Consider the following 26244-nt stretch of genomic DNA (forward strand, 5'->3'; position numbering starts at 1 on the left):
CGTATGAGAAAACGTTTACCCGTTTCCAAGCCAATCAGCCAACCATTTTAGTCCACCAAAGGGATTTTTTGACCCTTCCTTTTTTTCCTGAACTGTCAGCTTTTAAAAGAACGTATAAGAGCAAACGAGGGGATGGATACAAATGTCTCCTTTAGCCTCAGGTTAATGCATTTTCTGGGTTACTGATGTCACACAAAGGCAGTTTATCCTGATTTTATCATAACTTATGAAACACCAAACGTTGGGCATAGAAGACAACTAAATAAAAGCAGAAAATGCTCTATGCGGTACCTTTAATAAAGGATACTGGTGGGGGATGCTGGCCCAATACATAGCTTTCCTGCACGGTCTTCACTCCAAGTATATGGTTCAGAGCAGAAGACTTTCCATGAGAATACACAACAGGAAAATTGAGCAATTGTATCCTAGTCTTCAAAAATAACACGCCACAAGCTGCAAAAGTAGAAAACAGACATTGATATGGTGCAAGTCAAAGATTAAACTCTACTAATCCATTACCTATTGCATTCCTTTCAGCTGGCCCTCCTTTGTAGGGAAAGCTTTGATTATAAGACATAAAATTGACAGTTGGCATGCTCTTTTCATCCGGCTCATTCTTAAAAGGCCAATTTGCAAAGGTTGCAATGGGGAGTTGGAACCCGTTCCTCTTTCTGAACCAATATGTGCCTTTTTTTACAAAAGATGTACCATTGGTAAGCATAGCAAAATACTTTAACAAAGCTTCCATATACTCATACCACTGTCCAAGCACATCCAAGAGGATGTGAGTATACAGTACATTAAATAGATTTCAAGAGAAATCCTTGTTTTCAGCTGCAGACTCAATAGACTCAAAACTACAAGCCTTACTGCATCGTGAAGAATCACACTCCTATACCTTCATCACTGGCATCATAAGCTTCGAAATATTTTTGTTTCAATTATTATTTTGTGTTAAGTCAACAAAAGACTTTACACAATTGATGGTAGAAAAAATAAAATACACATACGTAACAAGAAATCACTCCTTAAAAAAAATATATAAAATACAAAATTCCATACATACATCAGACACCCGCACCCAAGCTGAGAATGCCTTCCCTAAAGTATTATTCAATAGCAGATTTCAATTCATTCAACACTATTACCACTTCCAAGCAAAGGAACATTTCCCTCCCTGCTGATATTCTGTTCCAGAATTCATCTGCATCTATCCAATCAGCAGTATGGACAAAACAGGAGAAATATATCACTCTTTTCTTTTTGGTGGCCACGCGTGAAATTAAAAGATGTTTCACACTCTATTGAACTTCAGAATTGCAGAGATTGCATGAGCCCTCCCCGTCCATTCCTTTATTCCTCATCAGCCATCTGTTATTGATCATCACTTTTTCAGTATCCTAGTCATAGTAGATCAAGCTATTGCTGTGTTTTCGATAGGGCTTGAAATGCCTGTATAACAGATACCTTATTTTAAAGAATGCTATCCTGCCGACTGTTACAGGCAAGCAAATCGATGCAAAGCACATGTGGGTTAAATGGCAAGAGGCTTGGTGGGGCCTACAATGACAAGAGGGAAAGGGCAGGGCAGATAGAGTGGGAGACCGGAAGCTGGATGAACATAGCTCTAGGTAGGAAGTGTTCATGCATGGATTCACAACAGAGATGAGTGAAAAGAAAGTAAGGGCTGGGAGAGTGGTGATGGCTTCCAACTTTCAATGGACAAAGAAGGAGAAGGAATGGCCAAACGATCAAGGCGATGGGGCTAGGTCAGAGCATTATTCGATGTAGTGAGGAGGTTGCAAGGAGAGGGAGAGCAATGGGAGACAGGGGGAGCAGGGTGGGTAAATGGATCTTAGTGTGTAAGGTACACTTACTGAAACACACACCTGTAACCTTGGTCTTAACATAATGGGATTGGTTTATTGTTGATTTATAAAGCTGCACTGCGAACAAGCTTGCTTTGTGCTGCCCCAAAGAGAAAGTGGTTGATTGGAGCAAAACAGATAGTTCCCCAAAAGTGGCAAGTACAGAGGCAGGGGTACAAGAAAAGTGCAATACATAACTAATTCAACAGGATATGGGATGGAACTAATGAGAACTGCATGGCATGTGCAGCAGGTTGGGGGGGGTAGTTCAACAACAGGGAGAAAGTGGTCGGAAATCGCTATGCCAAGAGTCTCTAGAGGTTGACGTTGCACCTTTATAAGACGGAGGCAATCATCCAAAACCTGCAATTTGAAAAAAGGATGGAGCACCATCCCGGTGACAAGGCCAGCAGCAACAGCAGGAGATGGATGGAAATCACAGTGGCGGACACCATCATTTTTAGGAGGGGCCAATAAGTGCAATCGTGATAGGCGATCAATGAGCCCAAGTGCATGGCAGTAGATAAGTAGTCCAAATGAGCAGTGCTCATGTCGACAACCTCACATGTGGAGGGTCAGTGCTTCACTGGAGTCACAGAGTTTAAAATTGAGGAGATCTGTGAGCTATATAGCTCATGTGTAGCCTAGAAGAGCTTGGTTAGTTTGTGACCAACAGCTACCAGGAGCTACCAAAGCCAACTGATGCCGAATAGCATAGCTATGTGACAATAACTCTGTTTTTGACACAATGTATAAATAAGCATTAGGGAAAAACCTATACAACATATAAAATGTAATGGGTAGTAAATAAATAGACAAAATGTTATGTTTGCATCTAACGGAGAAGTAAGATTTGCAGAACGCTATGTACTAACTCCTTGTTCCCCCAGTATTAGCTCCTGCTTACTGGACACCCAAGAGCCGCTTTTGGCCAGTCCCTCACCCCTCCTCTGGTGCAAGATTTGGAAGGGCCCTAGTCTTTGTTCTACCTTATGTGCCTGGTTGCAAGTGATTATCCTACGTCTGCCATACAACATGCTGGCCGGTGTTCTCTCGGTTTCCTTTCAGACCCCTATGCTGAGGTGAAACAGACACTATCCGACCGACAAGAAAGAGACAGAAGATACAAGGACTCCAGTTACCAGAAATCCTGGCAGCGAACGACAAACTATCCAACACAAGAGAAAGAGACCCCAAAGGACAAAATCTTTGAAGCACCCACCTAACTGTGCACCGGCAGCAATGCAATCCTATCATTAGCGGACACCATGAAACCCAGGCGGGTCCATGTTGGAAATGGCGGCACAGTGGGCATTTTATGCATGTTTCTCTCTACAACACAGCCGCAGAGGAAAGTCAGAGGTTGACACACAGGAGCAGGTGAGTGCTCCAGCCAGAGGAGGCAGCAGGCTATGGTTACAGCACAGGCAGAGCAGTATAAAAAGAGGAAGGTGAAAGGGCAGAGTGTGGGCTATTCAGGTAAGGTCAAGGGCCGGTCAAGGGCCGGGGAGGCATACCAAGAGACCACGCAGTGAAAGGATGGTGGCAATTTACCTTGCTGCCTACTCGCTGTGTCCCTGCAACGCCTGTTCCTTTCACTTCCATGACCGGGAACCGGCACTGCAGGGTCCTTTCCTTTTTTTTTTTCCTTTCCTCAGTAACGGCTGCGGTGGTCCCCCCCCACAACCCTCACTCACAATATAGTGATGCGTTGCGGGGACAAAACTTTTCAGCCGTTCAGCATTTTCGAATGCCTGAAATTCGGTCAAATCTCCCATTCGGTCTTTTGAACTCTCTTTTTGGCCGATTCCAGAGAAAGTGGTACTTGGCTGCACGTGTATGGCGAGTATGCAGAGTGTGGCGGGTCAGAAGAAGGGCACAAGAGTCCAATAAGGAAGTTCTGAAAGAGGTTTATTAAAGAAAAGGGGAAAAGGCCCATCATTCCCTATGCCTACCTAACAAAAACTAGCAAAGGTACTCGTCCGTCGTCCGTGAATGTCTTAACAGAATTGGCCCTCCGTCCAAACTAAGCCCAACTGACCCTACCACTATAACAACGCCTTAAGCCAGAAGAATGACTCCCTTGTCCTGGGGTTTTTGCGTCTTGCAAATCTCCGTTTTAATAACTGATCTTCAGATTGTCTCTGATGACTAACTCTGATCAGTTTGTGTAGTTCATTCAACACTTTATCTGTTCTGGTTTCCTCTTTCTTTCTTGGTTACTTTTTATGGTTTATTATTCTCATCTTGATTCTCTCTACAGAGAGTTAGTTGTTCTGCACTCTTCCCATGGTAAAGTGATCCAGTGTTTCACCATCTCTTTATTTCGACTGGGACGAGTGAGATTGGTCCCACAATAATTCTCATTCACTCCTCTGGTTTCAAATATCGCAGTCTCTTTACTTTGACTGGGACGAGTATGATTGGTCCCATAATAATTTTCATTCACTCCTCTAGGTTTAAGTATCACAATCTTTTTTGCTTTAACGAGTAGGATTGGTCCAACAAGGATTCCTATTCCCGCTCAGGTCTCCAGTTTTCCCAGTTTTATTTATTTATTTTTACATTTATAGCAGCGCGCCAAACCTGGTTACCTTGATGACTTAGGGATAACGTGACCGGCGCTTCTACAGACTCAGGGTTTGTTCTCTCCTTCGCCAGTGCGGCCTCTCATGTTGCTGCAATGTCTCTTCTCTTTTGGCGTCATCTAGGATGGTCACACAGTATTTCTAATACCGCTAGGTTCCACATCTCCGCTTTCTAAGTGGTTTCAGGGTAGTTTATTGGACTCTTGGTTCACTACAATTCTTTTGTGAGATCCCGATACATCTTCCTCTTTCTCTTCCTCTTCCTCCCACCTCCAGGATGCTCTGAATCTGCCTTCACTTCCCTTGCTTTCCTCCAGGTAGGACGCTGTACGTCTAATTCCAATTCGTGTTCCTTTCTGGACACAGCACGCTGCACGTCCCGCTCTCTCTCTGCATCAGGCATTTCACCCGTCACAGGCTTTTCCCTTTGCTAGTCACCTCCCTCCTTGTGTGTGACATAGCCTTGTGACTTCCCTGGCGTACGTACACGGCTTCCCCTTTCTCCCTCGTGTGTTTTCTCTCCTCCTCCATACGTCCTCCTCGTCCTCGCCTCAGTTAAATGGGATTTTTCCTTTAAAAGGAATATTTAAGTGACAGTAGCACATATTGGTTTCTTCTTCAAACGTGTTCCCATAAGAGATGTCCAGAGAGGTGTAATTGGGGTGTTTACTATGGAGTTCCTCACAGGAGTCCTTGTCCATAAAGAGGGAACGCCATCAGTGAGGTCCCACTTGCCTAGACCACCAGGGAGGGTGTTGCGAAGCAGGCTCACCTCCTTAGTCTCACAGAGTAGGGGGGTACCTGATGGGGAGAAGGGACGAATTCCTACGATTCATTACAGGAGGGAGTCGGACCAAGTAAGGGAGGGCATCATGGTGAGGGGGAGATCATTCCAAAGAGTAGCACCAGCTTGTGCCAGGATCTGTCCCCCAACCTATTCCTCAGAAGGGTTTTGGCAGGAGTTTTATGAAGCCAGAGAAAGCAGGTGCCCGACAGGGTAGTAGCGTTTGATTTTCATCTGTATGTATGAAAAGCCCTTCACTCCAGAAATACTGGTGGATGAATCAAAGGGGTCTGAAGGAGAGTCACTGTTGTTGGGGAACCAGGTGAGTGATTGGAGGGCCGATGTAGTTGTAGCATAAGCTCATCTTGGCTGCCTTGTTCTGCAGATGTTGGAGAGGAGTGAGTTTTAGGAGGCCCTGCTAGAGGCTGTTACATTAGTCCAGCTTGGCTATTAACATGGCTCAGGAGAATCTGATTTTATGAGACCTATTCAGAAAGAGGTGCATATGGCAAGGGGTGTAGGTGGTAATGAGATATTTTTTTTTTTTAGGAGGGCTTGATGTGCCATAAATGGAAATGTCATCCCCAGATTCACTGAGTGCAAGCCGGAAGGGAGGGAAGGGGGGTCAGAGGGTATATGGTCCTGGGGCAGATAAATGGGAGGTGATCTGGGATGGTAGTGCCCAGGAAAATGATTTGGAGGCATATGTTACTGTAAGTCATCCAGCTCTGGTCCTGGGGAGCACACAGAGATGCAGTCAGAGTTTATGCAAAGACCAAGTCGAAAAGCAAGCTGGGAATAGTCAGCATACGTTTGGAAATGTGGACATTGACATGGTCCCAGACCCCCATCTCGCTTTCTTACAAGGGTTCAGCATCACCTCACGACTGAGGCACAACAAGGTTAAAAAATGTCTAGGATTGCTGAAGGTACATTTGTTTAGAAAATTGCATAGCATTTCGGTGCTGGGCTGCTCTTGTGGGAGGGAACCAACGTATATGCAAATGGAAACTTCTTCAGAATTGGATCTTCCATAGATTCACATGCTGTTTGAATATTCCCGGCCATCAGGCTTGGAATCCTCAGTATAGCAAAGCAGATTATTTTTAAATTTAAAAACTGCTGTCACTTTAGTGCTCCTTCAGTCATTTTGGGTCATATAGCCTGCAGCCAACTGACAGGTCTCCCTTAGCCCCACCCCTAGAGGCATCTTCATATTCTGTACTGCATGTTCAGTGTTGGGAGTCCTCAAGAAATCACTCAATTTCTTTGATAATTTTTCATCTATTACTGCAATTTATCAAATATGTTCTAACTCTTCACAGGGCCAGGAACTTACTCTGCCTGTCAGTGGTTTCGTTCCTGCTTTCCGGAAATACTGTTTCAGTGTCCTCCCGTCCATTAGGCTATGACTGACACTAGGAAGAAAAGCTTTTTCAAGGAGCTGTGCTACCTGCCATCTCAAGAACGTCTAGTGAAGGATCTCATGACGTCCGTCTCTACTACCTTTATCCAGGCCACGAAAATCAGAGAATGTTCCATTTGTCAGTTGTTTTCCAGCAGGACTCTCAGAGACTGTCACCAAGGGCTAGTGACGTGGTTAGACGATGGTGCTGGAACTTCCGATACTGCCTCTCTGTGTCCATGCTTTTCTCAGGCAGAGTAGGCCCCTTGACTGCACCTTTTCATCCAAGAGGTCAATGTCCCACGATAACTGCTGTGGCAAAAGGGCAAAGAATGGTCATTGAACCCTACCTCATACTTCCGATGTGTCTATGACACAGTCAACGTGTTTTTCTGCGCTCCCATCAGCGATGACTTCGTCCACAAAACTGCTATGTCTACACTTCTAAGATGCCCATCAGCGTCTTCTGCTGATCCACTTTTATCAGCTGCTAAGAAGCACCTGTCCATGCCTGACCGGTCAACAACACCCTCATCTACAGCTCCATCATGGAGTCTCTTCCATCTGCTCCATCTGCATCGTCAACAAATATGCCACTCCCAAGGGCGCCTTATGCTCCTGCTGGGCCAGCTCCAAGGTCGTCTCTCACTCAACCATAGCCCTGTAACCTCTCCTTGGACATGCTGTCCACACTTCAAACTTGGGTGTCTAAATTGATACACAGGCTTCCAGCCACTTCTGTTCCTCCACATCAAGAGCTTTCTGCAGGTCCGTTGCCTGCTCCTCCACCACAAACACTGGGCGCCCCTCACGGGCACGCACGCCTACTCTTCCTCCACGGCTACCCTTATGCATACTTGCATTGATGATGTGTCTACAAGCACTAACACCAGAGATGAGTTTGATAACGTCGCTCCAGGAGATGAGGAACCGGAGAATGGTCGTCTTCGTGACTCTCCTCCAGAGGAAATTCCATTCCCTGATATCTACAACTATCAAGTTATTTGAACGCGTTCAAGAGAAGCAAAAGAAGGAAGGCTTCTTGTACCAGCGACGAGAACAAACCAGGAAGTCTGTGCTGGGCCTGCCTGTCCTTGATGACATCTGGGAAGACAGCCTGCTTACTATGAGGAATCCTTCTGCCCTGCCAAAGAAGGCCAGACTTGGGGAAAAAAGAAAACAAAAAAAAAAAAGAAAAAAAAAAAAAGAAAAAAGTACAAAGCTCCTGAATCAGTGTTTAAATGTTTCAGAACACAGCCCAGACTTGGATGTTGGCTACTGTACGACAACGCTCTGCAAATCCTTCCTCACTGTGTTCGGTGTCACATGATAAGGAGGGGAAACAGCTAGACCAATATGGGAAATGCATCATATCACAGCCTCCACTACTATCAGGGAGGTTAATGAGATGGATATCCTGTCCAGCTAGGACAGGGAACTTTGGTTCAGAATGGAACCATTTTGGATGTTGTTCCATTTCAGTAGCAGTGGACATTGCAGACATGAGCTTCTGTCAAATGGGAAACGGTGCTGTCCTTTGCCATCAAGGTTGGCTCAAGGCCACTAACGCCCAGAGGTGCAGTTGAAGGTGGTGGACATGCCCTTCGAAGGGAACGATCTTTTTCGGTAAGAACCCATCAATGCAGACACTGCCTTATCCCTGGGCACGCTGCAAGAACGGCAGCAGTCTGCCGGTCCGGAAAGACCCGCTTCTCACAGTCGTCCTGGGATTACAGGCTGCCCTACCAGTTTAGCACCTACCCCACATTGGAAGGCTACACAGGGAAATTGCAGGCCTAGAGAGGGAATCAGCGCTTTATCTGCTCAACGAATACCAGGGGCCAATCACCTGGCTCCGCCATCAACCCTCCACTTCCACACCCCAGTGGGAGGGCGACACAAGTTTGTCGATCAATCACATTCCATCAACACAGACAAATGGGTGTCGTCACTAATCCAGCAGGGCCACACGCTGGAATTCAAGGGGTGCCGGCCCTCCTTGCTGATGCTCCTGCAAGAAGTCCAGCCTCTTTTCTCCAAATGGAACAATCCAGCGCAGATGGAGAGCAGGTGCAAGTGGATCTAGGTCACCTGGCCCAAACCCTGCCCACCTGGTACCCTCCTAGTTGCAGCTTTTTCCCTACTTAAGCAGCCCTCCAGGCTCTTTTCCTTTGAAGATGGGGAGCAGGTGCAAGTGGATTTCGGTCACCTGGCCTATGCGCTGCCCACCTGGTGCTTTCCTGGTTGCCGCTCTTTTTCCCCTCCTTAAGCAGCCCTCAAGCCTCTTTTCCTTTGCAGATGGGGAGCAGATACAAGTGGATCTAGGACACCTGGCCTAATCCCAACCCACCGTCTTAGCCCTGCCTCTTCCTTTCTGCTCTCAACTCTTAGATCAAGGCTGTCTCTTGCCCAGGCGTCCAAAGCGAAGGGCAGTTGAAGAAAAGGGCAATTCCTGTTTGGGCCCGTTCGGACCAGGAGCACCCAGTGCCCGAAACCCTGCCCAGACAAAGGCAAGCATGCACCAACATGTGTTTACTCCCTCTGTCCCCACAGGCCATCCCCATCATCAGGCAACACCAACTTCTCCGGTGCTGGGGTGAAGACAGGTGCTCCATGGCACAGTAAGTTGTGCATTTGTAAAAGTTTTATTCTCGCACTGCTGAGTGTGTGTGCCCGCTCCCCACTCCCTGCATTGTATTAGTTGGTGTACTGCTGAATTCTTCCTTCGTCGAGGTCTACATTTGTCGACTGCTTTGTTCTTTTGTATATTGTTCTGTGTTCAGCTGTGCTCCACCCTCCTCTAGTTTCACTTTTTAATGACTGCTCTGTTCCCGATACCCTGGAAACCAGATTTGCTTACCAGACTGCATTTTTTTCTGCCTGCTCTTCCATCAGAGCTCTTTTCTACTTAGTCAATTGTCTTGTCCCTTTCTGTCTCATCTGCTTGCACCCCTCCTTGCGTCCTCCCCTAGTGTCCCCCCCTCAGCTTTCCCCTCCACCCCTCTTCCTCTCCGACTCTTTGGTGCTCTGTTTCTCCTATCTTTTCAAACTGCTTCTCTATCGACTATCCTGCTCTCCTCACTAAGTCTGGTAGGAAGAAGTTCAAAAAGGATATCCTGGTCTCTAACCCAGTCCTCCCTATCGCTGACACCTATACCAGTGCTTCCTCCAGATAGACCCTCACTGACATCCTCTTTGTTGTTCCCTCGCCAGACCTATGGACTCTTCATATGGTCTCTGTGCTCTCTCCTTTCTCTTCTTCTCCCATTAATGGTGGCACCTGGTGGGAGGCCCTCCTGGCCACCTTCAACTCCTCTAAGGTCATGATTAATGTTTACCTGAATGGCACCATCTTGGTTCAAGGCCCTCAGGCCAACCTTCTCCTCTTTGATAGATGTTTCCTGTGCCTCCTCAATTTCCTTGCTGTCCCTTCTCTCCCTTCTTCGGCTTCCTTGCCTCCTCCCTCTACCTCATCCTTGGCTACCTTGCCCTCTCTTCCTTCCTCTGCTGCCCCCCAGCCCCTCAGGCTCCTTCTACACCTCTGCAGGGTGTACCTTTGATTTGTACCCCTCCCCGAAAGTCTTTCAAAGTTGGCAACCTTCTCCATATTGCCTCTCTCAATTCTCGCTCATATGTCAAACACTCCTCTGACATCTGCCGCCTCCTGGAAGAACTTGATCTCGATGTCCTCGGTCTCACCGAGACATGGTTCATGGCCAAGTCTGTCACAAACTTTGACACTCTCCTCCCCGATGACTACAAAATCCTCTCCGTGCCCAGATCCAACTGTTCCGGAGGGGGTGTAGCCTTGATCTTCCCGGGGTGGATTCCTGCCTCCGTCTTTCCTGTGCAGCCCTACTCCTCTTTCGAATGCCTTGTCTGCAGGCTCTCACTCCTCACCACCCTCTTACCGTGGCTACCATCTATCGCCCACCTGGTCAGATCACCTTCTTCCTCTCCGAGTGAGCGGACCTCTCCTCCTCCCTCCTGGCCTTGACCACTCAACTCCTCTTTCTTGGAGACTAACATCTACTTGGATGCTTCCTGTCCCTCCTCTGGACTCTTTTGTGCCCTCTGTGACACTCTCACTCTCTTTCTATTCTCCCCTCTGGCCCGACTCACTCGGCAGGGCACATTGTGGATGTTCTGATCTCCTCAGACCTGCCCTTCTTTATTCTCTTCACCACTGCGCTCTCCTGGAGTGATCACTTTTTCCTTTCCTCCCATCTCTCTCTCTCTACCCCTCAGGCCAAGCCAACTCCAGCACTGCCACCTACCTTCTCGGTCATCTGACCCATGAAGCGTGTGTCAGTTGAGGCTTTCGCCGTCACTTTCTCCCCCCCTCTGCCTCCTCTGGCGGATCACATCCTGACACAGCCTTTTCCATGCTCCGCTCTTCTATCTCAGATACTCTTTATGTTCTTGCCCCTGTCATGAGGATCCGCTTAAAACCCAAAGTCAAGTGCAACTCCTGGTATGACTCTGACCTCGTCACCCTTAAATGCAAGTGCAGGGTGGCTGAGACGAAATGGCTAGCTTCTTGTGCATCCTCTGACAAACTGGCCTGGTGCCTGCTCCAAAGGCAGTACTGGCTCTTTGTCCGCAATAAGAGAGCCCACATCCAAGCCAGCGCCTCTGTGGCATCTAACAACCCGGCCAAACTCTTTAATCTGCAAGGAGCTGGCCAAGCCTGCAGCAGTCTACCTCTCCTGTCCCCTCCCAGGCCCTCTGCATGGCCCTGGCTTCTCATTTCATCTCTAAAACCCAGGACATCCTGCCACCCTCTCGTCCTCTCCTCACTCTATTCTCTCCTCTGCCTCCAGCCCCCCTGTGGCCACCCCTCCTCCCCCTTTTTCTTTTCCTCTGTTCTCCCCTGACAAGGTGTCTAGACAAGTCCAATCTATGAAAGTCTCATCAAAACAGGTTCTTTCCCGTTCTTCCAAAATCATCAAAGACCACACTGACACCCCCGCTCCTGCCCTGGCTGACTTCTGGAACCACTCCTTCGCCACTGGAGCCTCCCCTTCCCTTCCCTGCTGAAGCACTCTCTTGTGCACCCTCTTGTCAAGAAACCCTCAGCCGACCCCCTCTTGCCGAGCTAACTATCACGCCATCTACAACTCTCCTTTCCTGGACAAACTCCTGGAAAAGCTGGCCATCTCCCAGCTTAATCTTCACACTAAATCTGTTGGTTGTCTCCATGACCATCAGTCTGGCTGCAGAGCAGCCAGCAGCACAGAAAGTGCTCTCCTGAACATCCATGAAGACCTGCTCTCTAACCTGGATTCAAATCTCCCCTCTGTCCTCATCTTACTCGATCTCTCTTCTGCCTTTGACACAGTCAACCATGCCATCCTGCTTAATCGTCTCTGTGATAACCTGGGTATCACCGATCAGGCCCTTGCCTGGCTGACCACCTTCCTCTCTGATCGACCTTCCCAAGTCCAACTTGGGTCCTTCCTTTCCTCTATCTCACTCTCTACCTGTGGTGTTCCCCAGGGGTCTAACCTCTCTCCCTGGCTGTTCAACCAATATCTGGCACCTCTCGCCCACCGCATTGCCACTCTCTGCTCCAACTTTCAGTACTATGCAGATGGCACACCGCTCGTTTTCAGGCGCTCCTCTGCCACCTCTTCTTCTCACATCTCAGACAGTCCGTCTGCTATCCAGGAGTGGTGTGCCGCCAAAGATCTCTGCCTTAATACCAGTAGGACAGAGATTCTCCTCATTGGCAAACCTGCACCTTCCTTTTCTGTCACACTCTGGCCAGCCTCCCTTGGATCTCTTCCTGCTCTCACCTGTGAGGATAAGAACCTCTGGGTCATCTTCAACTCCACACTCTCCTTTTCTCCTCACATCTCCGACGTCTCCAAGAAGTCAAACTACCAACTGCACCTCCTCAGAGGTATTCTTCCTTTGCTCTCCTTTCCCCAGAAGCTCAGTGTATCTAGAGCTCTGGTTCTCTCTAGGCTGGACTACTGCAACAGCCTCCTTCTAAAGCTGCCTGCTTCTACTCTCCGCCCTCTGCAACTCATTCCAGGACTGTGAGACTTGTCCTTGGCCTCAAGCCCAGGGATCATATGTCTCCAGCACTGGAATCTCTGCATTGGCTCCCAGTGGCTGCAAGGATTAAGTTTAAGACCCTCTGCATTGTCCACAAAGCCTTAAGGGGCCTGGGTCCAATACCTCCAACTCTCTCTTCATAAATACCTTCCTACTCAAGCTCTTTGCTCCTCCACCCCCACCTCCCTCAGGGTCAGTCGCTTCTCCAAGCAATGAGTTCTTCGGCTGGTGCCTCCCTCTGGAACAGCCTCCCTGAAACTTGAGGAGAACCATCTCTGGTTCCGGAAACACCTCAGGATCTTCCTCTTTGCTTCTGCCTTCTCGCTTCCTCTCCCCTGTTGGTTTCCTGTCTGATACTGCACTGGTCACCTAGATACCCTCTGATTTTGGGCCCACGTCCCACGCCTGCACTACCTCCCGGCAACCCTTGCACTTGGGCCTGTATCTGTAACCCTAAAGTCCCCCAACCTGCACTTTTGGACACCTGGTGCCTGCACTTACCCTTGCACCTGCCACCTACTGGCCGCACTTGTTATTGGTTTGATCCCATGTACAGCACTGCCACCTCTCCTTTCCCCCGGCAGTTCCCCTCCCAATCCACTTGCGCAATCTCAATTTTACTTGGCCTAGTAAAATGGCTGTCTGTCATCCCTCTGTTCCTCCTTCCTTGCCTCATTACGCTTTGAAACACTTGTGTATAGGTGTGTTACAAATGCCCTATCATATCCCCCTCCAGCAAGGAGGTCTAGGAGTGTACTCAAGATACTTTCTCTGATGAAAGAATACAGGGGTTGGAGGCCCATTCCAGACCTGCCAGTATAGACGAACACTCCGAGACCTGGGATTCCACATCGATCGGAACAAGGTAATTTTGCTTGCCACTGGGGGAGTGAGAGTCAGGAGTAAAGGTACCGATGCACTTTAGCAGGACGGCCGAATTGAAACAGTGTTACTCACCACCTAGCTGAACTGGCCGGGGCGTTGCTTAGACCCCTAATCAACAGATGAGGGGGAGCTGCTCCGGAAATATTCAGCCCAAACTGGTGTAACCTTCCAAGACAGGAAAGCAACCAGAACCAGGCCTCCTCAACCTGAGGTTCTCTTTAATGCAATAAACCCCTCTGCTGTTTAAGTAATAACAGACAGAGGTGTCGATTACCCAAAAGAGCAGGATACCACATTGCTACGCCAAGGCTGTAAAGGAAAGAAAAACTGATTAGAGTTGCAAAAAACAATGCCAAACTCAGTGTTCCTAATGGTGGTGGAAATACCTTAGCGCATTGAAGTGGAGCTGACAACAGTATGGAAATGGAATGAACTGAAGGAACCATCCCTAGGAAAACGAGGACTAATTACTAAATATGAACAATACAGGAAGACAGGAGATGACAAGAGAATAGGCTTACCCTGTAGAATGTGGAAGGTGCTGTGTGGACAGGGAAAAACAACTACAGTATAAAATAAAAAAATGGGAATGTTAGTAAAAGGTTTCTCCCCGAACAGCACCGGAACGCAGCTAGGGACAGGTTGGTGCAAAAGAACAGGAGAGCGTCCAGGATTTGCACGATAAGTCCCAAACACACACTGACGATTCAATTCCACTGAGAGTTCAATGAAGAGCTGGTTCCACAAAGATAGTTAAAGAGAGGAAAAAGGGCTGGGTCCCAGGCTTTCGTTCCGTCAACAATGTGCAATCAAGAACAGGTGAGATAAGAACAGTATTGAGGGAGCTTACCCACTTTCTTATATTTGCTTGTAACAGGATGTAATTGCCAGGCGGAATGGCAATGGCTGGATGCCAACAACAGGAAGCTTGTGGCATGTGTGGAGAGCAGTTCGATTCCTGGAGGGTTACAAGGGAGAACCAGATGGAATGGCAATTGATGTATGCTGGCAAGAGGAGACTTGTGAGGTGTAACAAGAGTGGTCCGATCCCGGGTAGTTGCGGACCCAACAGAGCTGCTGGTAATGGCAACTTCGTAATCCGATAAGCGACGAACCAGAACGTAAGAGGAGAGAAGTCCGAGGGTGATCCATGTCAATCAGGAGTGACTTGTGGCAAAGGAAGTTGTAGCAGAAGGGTCTAATAACAAGGAGTATCACCGATATAGTAACGCTTAATTAGAAGCGTCTTTCAGTAGCGAGAGAAGCATTTAAATGGTCTCAGCGGGGGGCGGAGTTCATGTGAACGTGCAGCAGATAGCTGATTCGTCACGTGAGCGGTACACAGAATCCGATGCCTGGAAACGGGGACGCTTCGTTTCCAGGGAAACCTCCAACGCTGCAAATAAGTTGAAGCAAGTCTTTTGGCCATGTAGAGACGTGGTGTGAGCTGGAACCGGGCCAGCCGTGGGACCGCAGATGTAGCAAACATACCCTTTCCCACCAGACCGACACAGTATTTCTGAGATACATCCGCTTATAGGCGTTTAAGGGACACACAGGCGACACCTGCTTTTGGTGGCTGCGGGACAAGCAGCAGGCTAGCTGCATTGCAAAACCTTTTGCTCCGCACCATCTGCGATAATGTCTCTTCCGGTGACGATTTCATCGGGCAGTTCAGATTGCCTCTTTCTGAAGTATAGTCAGGTGGCGAACACACAGACAACGGTGCTTGATTACGGTTGATTTACGGATTCAAAAGTTCTTACCATTAAAGACACTCAGAAATGGAGCAACTCTCCATATGCTGACTGCTAAGAAAAGACTGTCGGGTCTCGAGAAATTACATCTCAACTGAATCAATTGGGCCGATTTATAACAGCATTTAGAATGTGTATTTTGATGTTTGTTTCATATGTGTAGATAATACTTGGACTACAGTGCACATTCTGTTTTGCAAACAGCCCCTGATGAATTTCCCATGTAGTTGGTTTAAAAGAGTGTGGAAAGAAACATGTTGAAATGGAATGGTGTAAATGCAGTATGAGACAGTAGGAGTGATAAATGAGTAGGATAATATATGGAGTGTCTGATACGTTTTTATTGTTTGGAACTTTGTATAACATAAGACACTTCTCTCCCTGTACTGAAAAGTAGTAGGAAGATCTGGATTTGAATTAAAAACCTGTTTGTTACAGCTTGCACTGTCTATATGAACTGCTACAAATTATTGGTCAATTGTCTTGTCAGAATTTTTTTAATTGTATTTTTAGAATAATAAGAATTGTGATACATTTGATACATGTCTCGTGAGTTGGTGAAGATAGTGGATTTTCTTGAACCAGTGTTTGGTAATGCACATCTCCTTAACAACAGACTGGCTTCTCCCCTAGCATTGTGTGTGTGTTGTTGAAGGTTGAATAACCTATTTGAGGGATCGCTAGCAGTGGGCTAATATCCCTCACGCCTCCAAGTTAGCGTTTGTGGCCATTCCAGACCTGCCCCTTCTCAACAAGTTCCTGCGAGCTCAGACCTTCAAGAAGGTCACCCTTCAGCATATTCTGATGCAGCTGCAGGATGGGATTTTCCATCGTCCCTAGATCTAGAAGACACATACTTTCATGTCCCAATCCTTCTCTGGCACCAGAAGTACCTTTGTGTCAGGGTCACAGGTCAACATTTTCAATTCAAGGCCTTGTTCTTCGGCCTCCACTCAACTGAAGAATGTTCAAAGTGTCTGGCTCTGGTAGCCGCTAATCTAGACTGGTCGGTGGTACACGACTACCCATACCTCAAAGGATTTGCTAGTTTGGGCTGCCTCTCTTCCATTGGCCCATCGGCACACAGAAGACACGATCCGTTGCTGGTGTTCTCCATAAACTTTGCCAAGTCCTGCTTGACCCCCTCACAACAAGCTCTATTCTTTGGGCTTAACTGAAGATGTGGGCCTGTACCACTAGACCACCCGAGGACAGGGTCAAAGCTATGCTAGTAAAAGCTCTCCAACATAAGTCCCTGATAGGAATTATCTCCTCCTGCATGCCCTTGATCAAGCACTGTAGGCTTTGAATGCGGTCTCTCCGGGAGTTATGAAAACGGCTCCCTGGCGACGGAATGGCAAGATTCTTCCGACGTGCCCTTTTCACAATTCTCTTGGCTGTCGGAGGCATCGTCCCAATCTCACCCAGGTGCACTCTTTCATCTCCCCGATCACCAGGTCAGTTGCTACAGACGCATCTACAGAGGGGTGGGAAGCCCACATATGCGACCTCCATGCCAGGGGCCTCGAGTTGCAAGAGGAGAAAATGTTGCACATCAACATCATAGAGGTACATGCTCGGAGTTGATGCTCTGGAGTCTTTTCTACCGCAGTTTCAAGGCTGGGTGGTCCGTGTGCTCACAGACAACATGACGACAATGCTTTACATCTGCAAGCAAGGAAGCAACCGATCCTCAGTGTTGTCTGTAGAGGCTCATGTCGCATGAGCTCTGGGCCACATCCTCTTCATTATCTCATTCCATCTCCCGGGGATCCACAACACAGTGGCAGATTCCGCCAGCAAGGAATTAAAAACCTGCCGCAAGTGAGAGCTTCCGGATGATCAAGTTTGCCACATCTTCAGCAGGTGGGGGAACACCAGATGCCAGTCTCTTTGCAACCTCGGTGGACAAGAAATGCCTAGCCTTCACCAGCAGATTCAAACAGGCAGGGAGCCTAGGAGACGCCCGACATTCCTGGGGGAAGGCATGTTCCTGTACACATTGCCTCCAAACCCTCTTGCTCCCTGAGTAAATCCACGCATTCAGACGGCACCAGTGCAAATTGATATTGGTGGCTCAAGCTTGGCCGAGGCAATACTGGCGCTCTGCGCTTCCTGCTACTACGGCGGCAGGTCCCATCCGGCTTCCTCCGATTGCAAATCTTTGTCCTGAGACTAGGGAGTGGTCATACACCACTTCAAACTATCAGGACATTCTGGCACTAGTCAGGGCTTCTTTCACAGTCTCCTGCTAAAAAAGCAAGTAGAAGCGTTTCTCCACGTGGTGTTCTGGACCAGTTCTCAGCCCCTTGCAAGCTCCAGATGACCTGCCTTACCTGTTGTCCTTCACGCATGCCAGTCTGGCTCACTCTTCCATCAAGGTTCACCTGGCTGCCATTTCCAGGTTCACATGGTCCTCAGGGGATGCCTTCCCTCTGGTCTCACAGGCTCTGTTCCGCTCATTCCCTCCTGTCAAAGCACCTGCTCCAGCTTGGGAGTGGAACATATTCCTCTCCAAGCTCATGGGACCTCTATTTTGAGCCTTTGCACAAGGCCATTCTCAGGTTTTTGTCCTGCAAGACTGATCTGTTGGTTGTCATCGCCTCTGCAAGATGTGCGGGTGAAATTGCAGGCTCTATCGTACAGGCCACCTTATTTGACCAAATTCAAAGTGGTCCCGCGCACTAATCTGACCTTTATACCCAAGGTTCCATCTGCATTCCACCTAACCTAGCATGTGGTGCTACCCGTATAGTATGGCTTTCCGCCCTCTCATGCGGAACGCTCGTTGCACTCCCTGGAAGTTGTACATTTCTACATTGCTCGCACAAAAACTGTTCACAACTGTTTGTGGCTTTTGGTCTGGCTGGCATGGGCAATGCTCCTTCCAAGGCCTCCACTGCTCGATGGCTGTCCTCCTGCTTTTCCTTCTGTCATCAATTGGCCAACAGGCCCGTTCCAGGCAGGCCCAGAGCCCATTCCACCAGGTTGAAGGTGGCAGAGTAGTGTTATCCATGTTTTCCAAGAGTTATTTTATGACAAAGAAGCACATTTTGTTCCTCTAGAGGGTCTAAAGCTAGAATGAGCCTCATGAAGAAGGTTGAGTCAACTGTGCTTCTAAAGGTGGCCATCTTTTCCGTGATCTTGTTGATAAATAAACAGGGTGTTAGTGACTGGACAGTATTTATCCAGGTCACTGGGGTTGGCTCAGGTTTTCTTCTGAAGAGGGGGGCTGTGGTTTATTTTACGCAGTTCGGGATATTACAATGGTGTAAGTAGCAGTTGATGAATGTTCTCAGAGCTGCAGCAAAAGAATAGATATTGTATTTGATAACAGCAGGGCAAGGAGATACTTGTTCAGAGGAAGCATTCATTGCTGCAATGTTTTTTACCATTTCAGATGAATTAATGAGTATGACACAGAGGAAGGAGACGTTGGGCACAGTGGTCAAGGGAAAAGGGTTGGAAGTTCTTTATTATTTGGTTGGCAATCAAGGATAGTGAATGTGGGCACAAAATGAATGAGTGTTAGTAGATATTAAAACGTGAACGCTTGCTGTTAATGCCACTCTCCAAAGTATTTTTTTTTCTTTTAACAACAGCCTGCAACAGTATACTACATGCAACCAGTTTATATAAATTCAAATGGATTGAAAATATTCATTTTGGAGAGTTTCTCAGCATTCATCACAGCCTTACAGTGCATAATTGCACAAAATGGTGCAGGTAAGCGCCTCAATAGTTTTGCTCAGAGGTCATTGTAGAAAGACTTGATTTTGCTCTAAAAATATGCCCAACCACGTTTCAAGGAACAGACTACTCATTCGCCAATGCAAAATAATCTGTCTAGAAACCTCTTGCTATCGCCAGATTCTCCAAAGAGCAGTCTGGTGTTCAAAATACTTTGTAGACACTGGCATGTGTTACGCTTTGCGTCAAATAGACATGGCTTCCTTGCACCAAAATCTTAGACTACCGCCCACAAAGGTCTGAATATTAGGCGCATTGCAATACCCCGATATATCACAACATTGTGCTTGCAATTGCCTTTCATAGACATCCAATAGTTTCTACAAATGTTCGAAATGCAACATTTGCTTTTGATGGAACTAAAACATTTCACTGCAATAAGTAATTATACCATTAATGGTCTTGTCAATTGCCTTACACGTTTAGTTGCATAGGCTCTACATTGTCCATGCTGCAAGAGGTACATTGGCAGTCCAGAACAACCACTAAAAGGTTTGCATCAGATAACATGCGAGTGTGATTTGCCTTGGGGACCAAATACACCTGCAAGAGTATTACTTTTTGGTATTCAAACTCTTTAGAATCAATTGCAAGCTGTTTTACTTTCAATTTTTTGTGGTCATTGTGAATTGACAAACAAATCTAGGAATACAAACGGTTATCCTTGATAATACCATTATTCGGTTCATCCTTGACATGACTACCGGTTTATGAATGAATGTTTATCCGTCTTTAAATGGGAGTGTGTCCACTAGATTATAAAATCACATCCAAACACATGGATATGTAGGGTACTGCAAAAACAAATCAATTGTATTTCTTCTGTAAACGTTGTAATATGAAGCTTGTAATTTTGATACGAATGAGTTTAAACGTGTTTGTTTTTCTACTTAACACTAGCACAACCAAATGCACTTATGGAGTTGTATGAACCTTCAGCTCAATAAGCATCAGTTTTTTTTTATTTTTTTTATTTTTATTTATTTAATTTTACACAGGATTTTCTCTACATAGTACATATATGGTTTCGTGTTTATGTCTGCACTCCCTTTGTGGCGTGTCAAAGAAGGCAAGAAAGTCGCACCAAACCTCAGAGACAATACGGTTTCTTTAAATTTGGAAATGTGTGGGGCCTTTGCTTATTCATCATACCTCCCTCAGGGAAGAATCTAGTTGTCCCGAACCGGTCTGTCACTAGTATTACAAAGGTTGGGGTGTGCCTTCAGACACCCCAGCGTACTGTCACACTCGGACACCCCTTTTCCTTATCCCACTCCTGATGTGATCTCCTCCCTACGCTCCTTCTTCACTCCCCTACTCTCTAACTCTTTATATTCTGTTCCTCTCATGTCAAACACTTCTCACTTCCACCCTTTGTTCTTACCACTACTTTGCTTACTCCCCTCCTACCACTTGTGGACCACTCCTATTCCACAATATTAGCACTCTTCCTCTCACACTACTATTCCACCTCCACACTACAAATTCTCCCACTCTCCCTAACCTACCACTCTACAACATGTCCGTCTTTCACTCTCACATGCAGTTCAGCCACCCCTTAGTCTATCTATCCTAATCTCGCTCAAATTCACTCGCAAGCACAAACACAACACAATACCCTTGCATCACTCACTAACCAACGCCTAACCATTCCAATATATCATCTCCACACTCCTCCTGCTGGTCTCTTTGTACTCCTGTTCCTCCTCTTCTGACCTCACCCAAACAACCCACACTTCCTGCCCCCACCCAGTGCCCTTCTTATATCCCCACCTCTCTAGTGGTCGATTCCATATCACAAGCCAATCCTCTCCTGTCTTTTTCCCAGGGGGGGTGTATGTGCATGAAAAGAGAATAAAGCAAGGGTGAAGCACTGCCTCCTTCTTACGTGTGTCGTGGAACCTCAGGTGGCCATAGCGTGTCCAAGTCTATGTTCGTATGTTGGGGTCAGCTTCTGTGGTCCGTATTGTTCAGTCCATGGGCCGGCAAGGCCCCAATATATTGCTGATGCCCCGATTGGTCTAGGAAGGTTTTATCATGTCCCAATGCAAACCGCCAGGTTTGGAGCTGCAAGCCCCAGCAATAAACATTGCTGTGTAGTTTCTGCAACACTGCCTTCTCCTCTTCAGTTCCGGTCAGCGGCGATCCACTGACTTTCCAGCATCCGATTGGGCTGTTGCCCTTCTCGGGTTTCTCAGTCTTCAAGAGTCTGCTGCAGCGGTGGGGCACTAACTGGATTTTCTTCCTCGGCTTATCTCGATACAATGCTCTACAAAAGAAATTAAAAAAAGACTAGCGAGTATCACAAGTAAGAGGCATGGTGTGAGACACAAGTGCCCTGCTAAACATAATGCAGTCACTTGGGGGAAGGGGTAGAAATTGGGTCTCTTCCAGCTGCACAGTCCCACAGCCAGCTAAGTAGTAGTTGGGAGAGAACGCACTACCAAACCCCACTAACGAACCATTACAATCTACAGGATGCATTATTTATGGAAGTCTGGCATGATCAGGCCCAGACTTTGGCATACAGCTTTTTTCACATCCTCAAAGTGTTTCTGGGCCTCAAGATCCCACTGGATTTTGTTTGGGGCGTGGGGGGTCTTTATCAACTTATCCGTCAGTGGTCCAGCCTTCTTGGAGAAATGTGGGATGACATCCTTTTTTGGTAGGTCTGAGTGCTAGTTGGACGGCTTCTATCTTAGCTTGTTGCGGTAAGACCTGGCCATTTCCAACTTGGAACCCCAGGTACTTTACAGTATATGGTGCGAGGTGACATTCCTCTGGGCTGGCTGTCAGATGAGCCCGTCGTAGCCGTTTGTATACTGCTTGAAGATGTTCTCCCCATGTCTTGCTGTGCACCACTAGGTCATCCAGTCCAGCGCCTACAAAGGACCAGCATTGGAATCCACTGTGGCAGTGGGGTGCTAACTGAATATTCTTCCTCAACTGATGATCTTGGTCGAGGCTCTACAAAAAAAATAGAAAAAGACTGGCTAGCATCACAGGCAAGAGACATGGGGTTAGATAGAAGTGTGCTGCTAAACATCATGGAGGCACCCGGGGAACGGTAGAATTGGGTCCCTCCCAGCTGCCACAGTCCCCCTTAGGGGTAGGGCTGGCTCTAGGTTACGCCCTGGTGGGTCCTGCACCCCTGCCTGAGAGGTGTCTCTTTCCCTGCTTCAATTGGCCAGGTTACTGGCCTAGTCACAGTCATTAAGGACACTTGCTGCCCATAATCAGCGTTCCAACGTGAAACTCATTGGCATAAAAAGAAAAGAAAAACAACAAAAAAAAAGAAGTTGTTTGCATCTTGGAGGTGGCTATGTGGGCAGTCCCTTCTGAAGTTTTGAAAGTTTCACATCAGTCTGGTTTCTTTGTTTGCTATATACTCTATTATGCTGTTCGTCGTAGGTCAAGCAAAGCTTCAGTCACACTGCGCTGTTAATCTTCCTGGACTTCAATTTTGGGGCCAAAAGGGTCTAATGCACAGCACACTTTATAATTGTTATATTCCATAATGCCAATATACATTTGAAGACTTTCTTGAACAGTTAGTTATCGGGATTTGGTCTAATGTGCAGACGACTTGTTTTGGATTTCAGAGTTGGCTTGAGTGTTCGGCCCTATAGTAGAAGGGACTATCCCCCCCCACTGACCCCCCCATCCCCCATGTTTCATTTAATACATAGTTAGAATAACATGAAAAATAACCCTCCCATTAAAACAAATTTAAATTAATGTTTTCCTAAAATGAAGACTGCATAGCATCATTTTCTAAAAATAACGCCACCCTAACAATAATGCCACCAAAAAGCCCATTTCAAAAGTCATATTTAAAAGTATTTACAATGTAAAAAAAATAGAAAAATCAGGATCATAAATCACATGCAGTCTAGTAAAGATCACAAATTTGCTGCACCCAGACCAAAAAAGAGGGAAGCAGCTTCAAAGACGCGCACAAAGTGTAACTTTTTTTAAAGTGAGAAAAAAAGACGGTGTAATTGTCCAGTCGTTAATGTGAACGAAAGGTGAACATTATTTGATGTAACCGGTGAACCCCCACATTTATGTAGTGTAACACTATACTATGTTACAATTCTTTTTTTCAAGCCACAGCTTTAAGGTGCTGAGGTTATAGGGCCACTCACTAAGATTTAACATGTCCTTTTACAATGGACATTTTCCCTTTTTTTCAAATATAATTGAATGCTTTCTATAGGAATTATTTAAAGTACCACGGCTATTTATTTATTATTTAATTGCATTACAATGGTTACAAATGTAAAGTTGCAAGAGACTAAGCAGACAAATTGTCCGTCCCCACCTGCCCTGCACACAGCATACCATTTACCAGTCAAGCAGGATATCACTCTCCAATGGTGAGTGCACATTTTCCAGAACTTGGGTTGGTGGAATGTGCAAGCATGGGCTAATTAAAGTCCACTTTGGCTTGTAATGAGGGTTGCACATCTGCAGATCATCCAAAATGGAACTTCATACAAGTTAATGGTCCACAAGTGATAGTTTTTCTACACTACTCGACATGTATTCTTTTCAGTGGAAGTATGATGAATGATCACAATTTAGTGGTCATCATGCTAAACTGTCAACAGATGAAAATGTCGAAAGCCTGCCAAGTATATTTTAAGCTTCAACATTGCTTCTGTATTTATCTTCTTTTCCCACCATGTTCATTTTTTGCTCCTTTTATCCTTCCTCCCTTCATTTAATTCTGTGTTCCTTCATTCCACCTTTGGCTCTTTCCTTCCTTCTTCATTTAAGTGTTTTCTTCCTTCTTTATTTCCCTTTTTAGAGGTGGGATCCTAATCGAACTTTACAAACAGGCCCTCTCCATGGTTTGCCCCCCCTTTTCCCCTTGCACCCTTCTTATGATAACCACCCCTGCAGATTAGCCCACACCCAAATCTTGATGTCCTTCGCCATCAACTATTCAACCAAGCAAATGTCAGCAAGGTAGTTCTACGTTGTTTTATCAAAGTAAATTACAATTTGGTTTATTTTTGTAATGCTTTTTTATATAAATGGGTGGTTTCTACTACACTTTCACCCTCCTACCCCTGGTCCCCACAGTTCCCCAACCGCCATACCTCTCAAAATATATTTTTCAAGGGGCAAAAATTCAAGTTGCAAGCCACTAGCTAGCCATAAAAAAACTCACTTGCTACACAGCACACCATTTCTTACTCACCAAGAGTCAAACATCACTAGCCAATGGCTACTGCCAAGTGCACATTTTGAACCCTGTATTTTTACTTCCAAAGTTGTTTTGTCAAAGTGATAAAACAACAGTATGCAGAACAGATTTACACCTCGAGCAGTTGCTACTGAGTTGCGAATTGAGTATGAAACCCAATACCTGCATATTTAAAGTCACCCTGAGTGGGACAGGTATGCCCAGACGTGGGTCCCGTGCCTGCTGGGCCTAGAGACCCAAGCTACTCCTCACTGATGGGGCCCAATAAGGCTGAAACATGTCTGGGGATGTGTGGTGTCGTGCAGAAGGGATGTGACCTAGGAGTTCGGGCTGGACTGCCCCTTTTGGGGTGGGACCGAGCCTGATTTGCATATGGTCTTTCCCCTTGTGTAATGGCTTGGCAGGCGAAGAAAGATGGTCTGGAGGGTTGCCCAGAGCAATGCCAGAGGTTAAGATTCATTCTAAATCTTCCAGCCATCACCTCTTTGTTTTTGCTTTGACAAATCTGATGGCAACATGTGCAGACAGGGCTACAAGCTACTGCCAACTGTTGGTACAATATACACATGAAATGGACGAGCAGGGCCAATCATGAATATAAATGAGCCAGCTTCAAAGCTAGCTATACGTGTAGGGCAACAATTTGCATATCTAATTTGAAACCAGTGCTCCAGATAAGATTTGGAAGTGGCAGTATTTTACTTACATTTTTACTCCCAACATTAAAAACATAGTTATTCCAATTCCCAAGGAGAGTATTTTATAAGCGAGCAAAGATAAGTTTTACCAGAAAAATTGAAATGTTTTTGTAATATTTCTTTCTTTGCACCTAGTTATTCATACACATTAAAAGATACAGGTTTACTTCTTCTAATCAGGCTGTTAAAATGGTCTTTTTTTCCCTGGGGTACTATGTGCACTACTGGGCCAAACATATCCATGGAGCTCTGAGGGCTAAAGCAGGGGCGCAAGATTCTACATGTTTCTTTCCTATTTTTGTTGGGCGTATTTTTACTCCCTATTTTTATTTTTTGGGAGTATTTGCCAATTTCTAGGGAGTAAAAGTGGCCAATATACACCTTATTTGTAGGGCTCATTTGTTCCTGCCCCAGGGCAGGGGCTGAATTGGTTGTTGCTGCAACATCCAGGAATACCACTGGACTCCAATGTAGCTCTCCCCCACCTAGCCTCTCATCTCTAATCTGTTCTGTCAAAGTGTGCATAGGAAAAAGGGAGCTTATATGTCAAAAGCCTGTGTCAGCGTTGCATTGAATTACCACTTACTTAGACTGCTTATATTCTCTCTATGGCGCAGTACTTTCAATGGCAGCTCTGCTAGCCTCCTTTCTGGGTCCTTGCTCCCCACAGTGAACATGTACTGGTTGTCCGGTAAAAATTGCCTCTGCCCTTAGACGTGGAGCAGAGATTGTCACGCTCCGCCTCACATTCAGGGTATGGTGGTGGTCACTTAGGCTGCTCGCAGCGGCTGTTTTTAGCATGGCTTTGCCCTCCATGGACACATCCAGCCCCACTTCCAAGGCACAATCCTAGCTTCGCCTCTCAATGTTCCATACCCCAACATCAAAAGGCTAATAAACAACTCTGTTATGCAAAATATGTACAGTTTTCAAATCCCTCACTGTGATTTTCTTATACTACACCTGAGATTTGGCTACCAAGCCTGGCACACTTTTGGGTTCAGGCCTATCAATTCCAAATATACATAAAATCAATAGAAAAATCATTATTCTGACTAATTATCATTAGTAGAACAAGACACACTTACAAAATCTAATAAATCACGCACAGGCCTGGATAACCAAGAATGTCATCCAGCAAGTTGAAATGTGAACATAGGTGGGTCAGAGGTGGAGTATTGTCCCATAATTGGTATAATGTGAAATGTTTCTTGTAACACCAGTTTTTACC

The 26244-nt window shown here is 46.4% G+C and overlaps 1 protein-coding gene across 2 annotated transcripts in view; it reads right to left on the minus strand.

The window, feature by feature from the left end:
• Positions 1 to 26244, minus strand: part of ERAL1 (Era like 12S mitochondrial rRNA chaperone 1) — a 72557-nt gene that overhangs the window by 34881 nt on the left and 11432 nt on the right. Inside the window, exon 2 of one of the 2 annotated variants that reach the window (XM_069615308.1) lies at positions 292 to 453. The exons of the other annotated variant lie outside the window; for it this stretch is intronic. Coding sequence (XP_069471409.1) covers positions 292 to 453 — 162 coding nt within the window. The remainder of the gene's footprint in view (positions 1 to 291; positions 454 to 26244) is intronic. 2 annotated transcript variants of the gene reach the window in all.

Source organism: Ambystoma mexicanum, chromosome 9, assembly GCF_040938575.1.
Source record: "Ambystoma mexicanum isolate Mex_15411 chromosome 9, UKY_AmexF1_1, whole genome shotgun sequence".
NCBI classification, from domain to species: Eukaryota; Metazoa; Chordata; class Amphibia; order Caudata; family Ambystomatidae; genus Ambystoma; species Ambystoma mexicanum.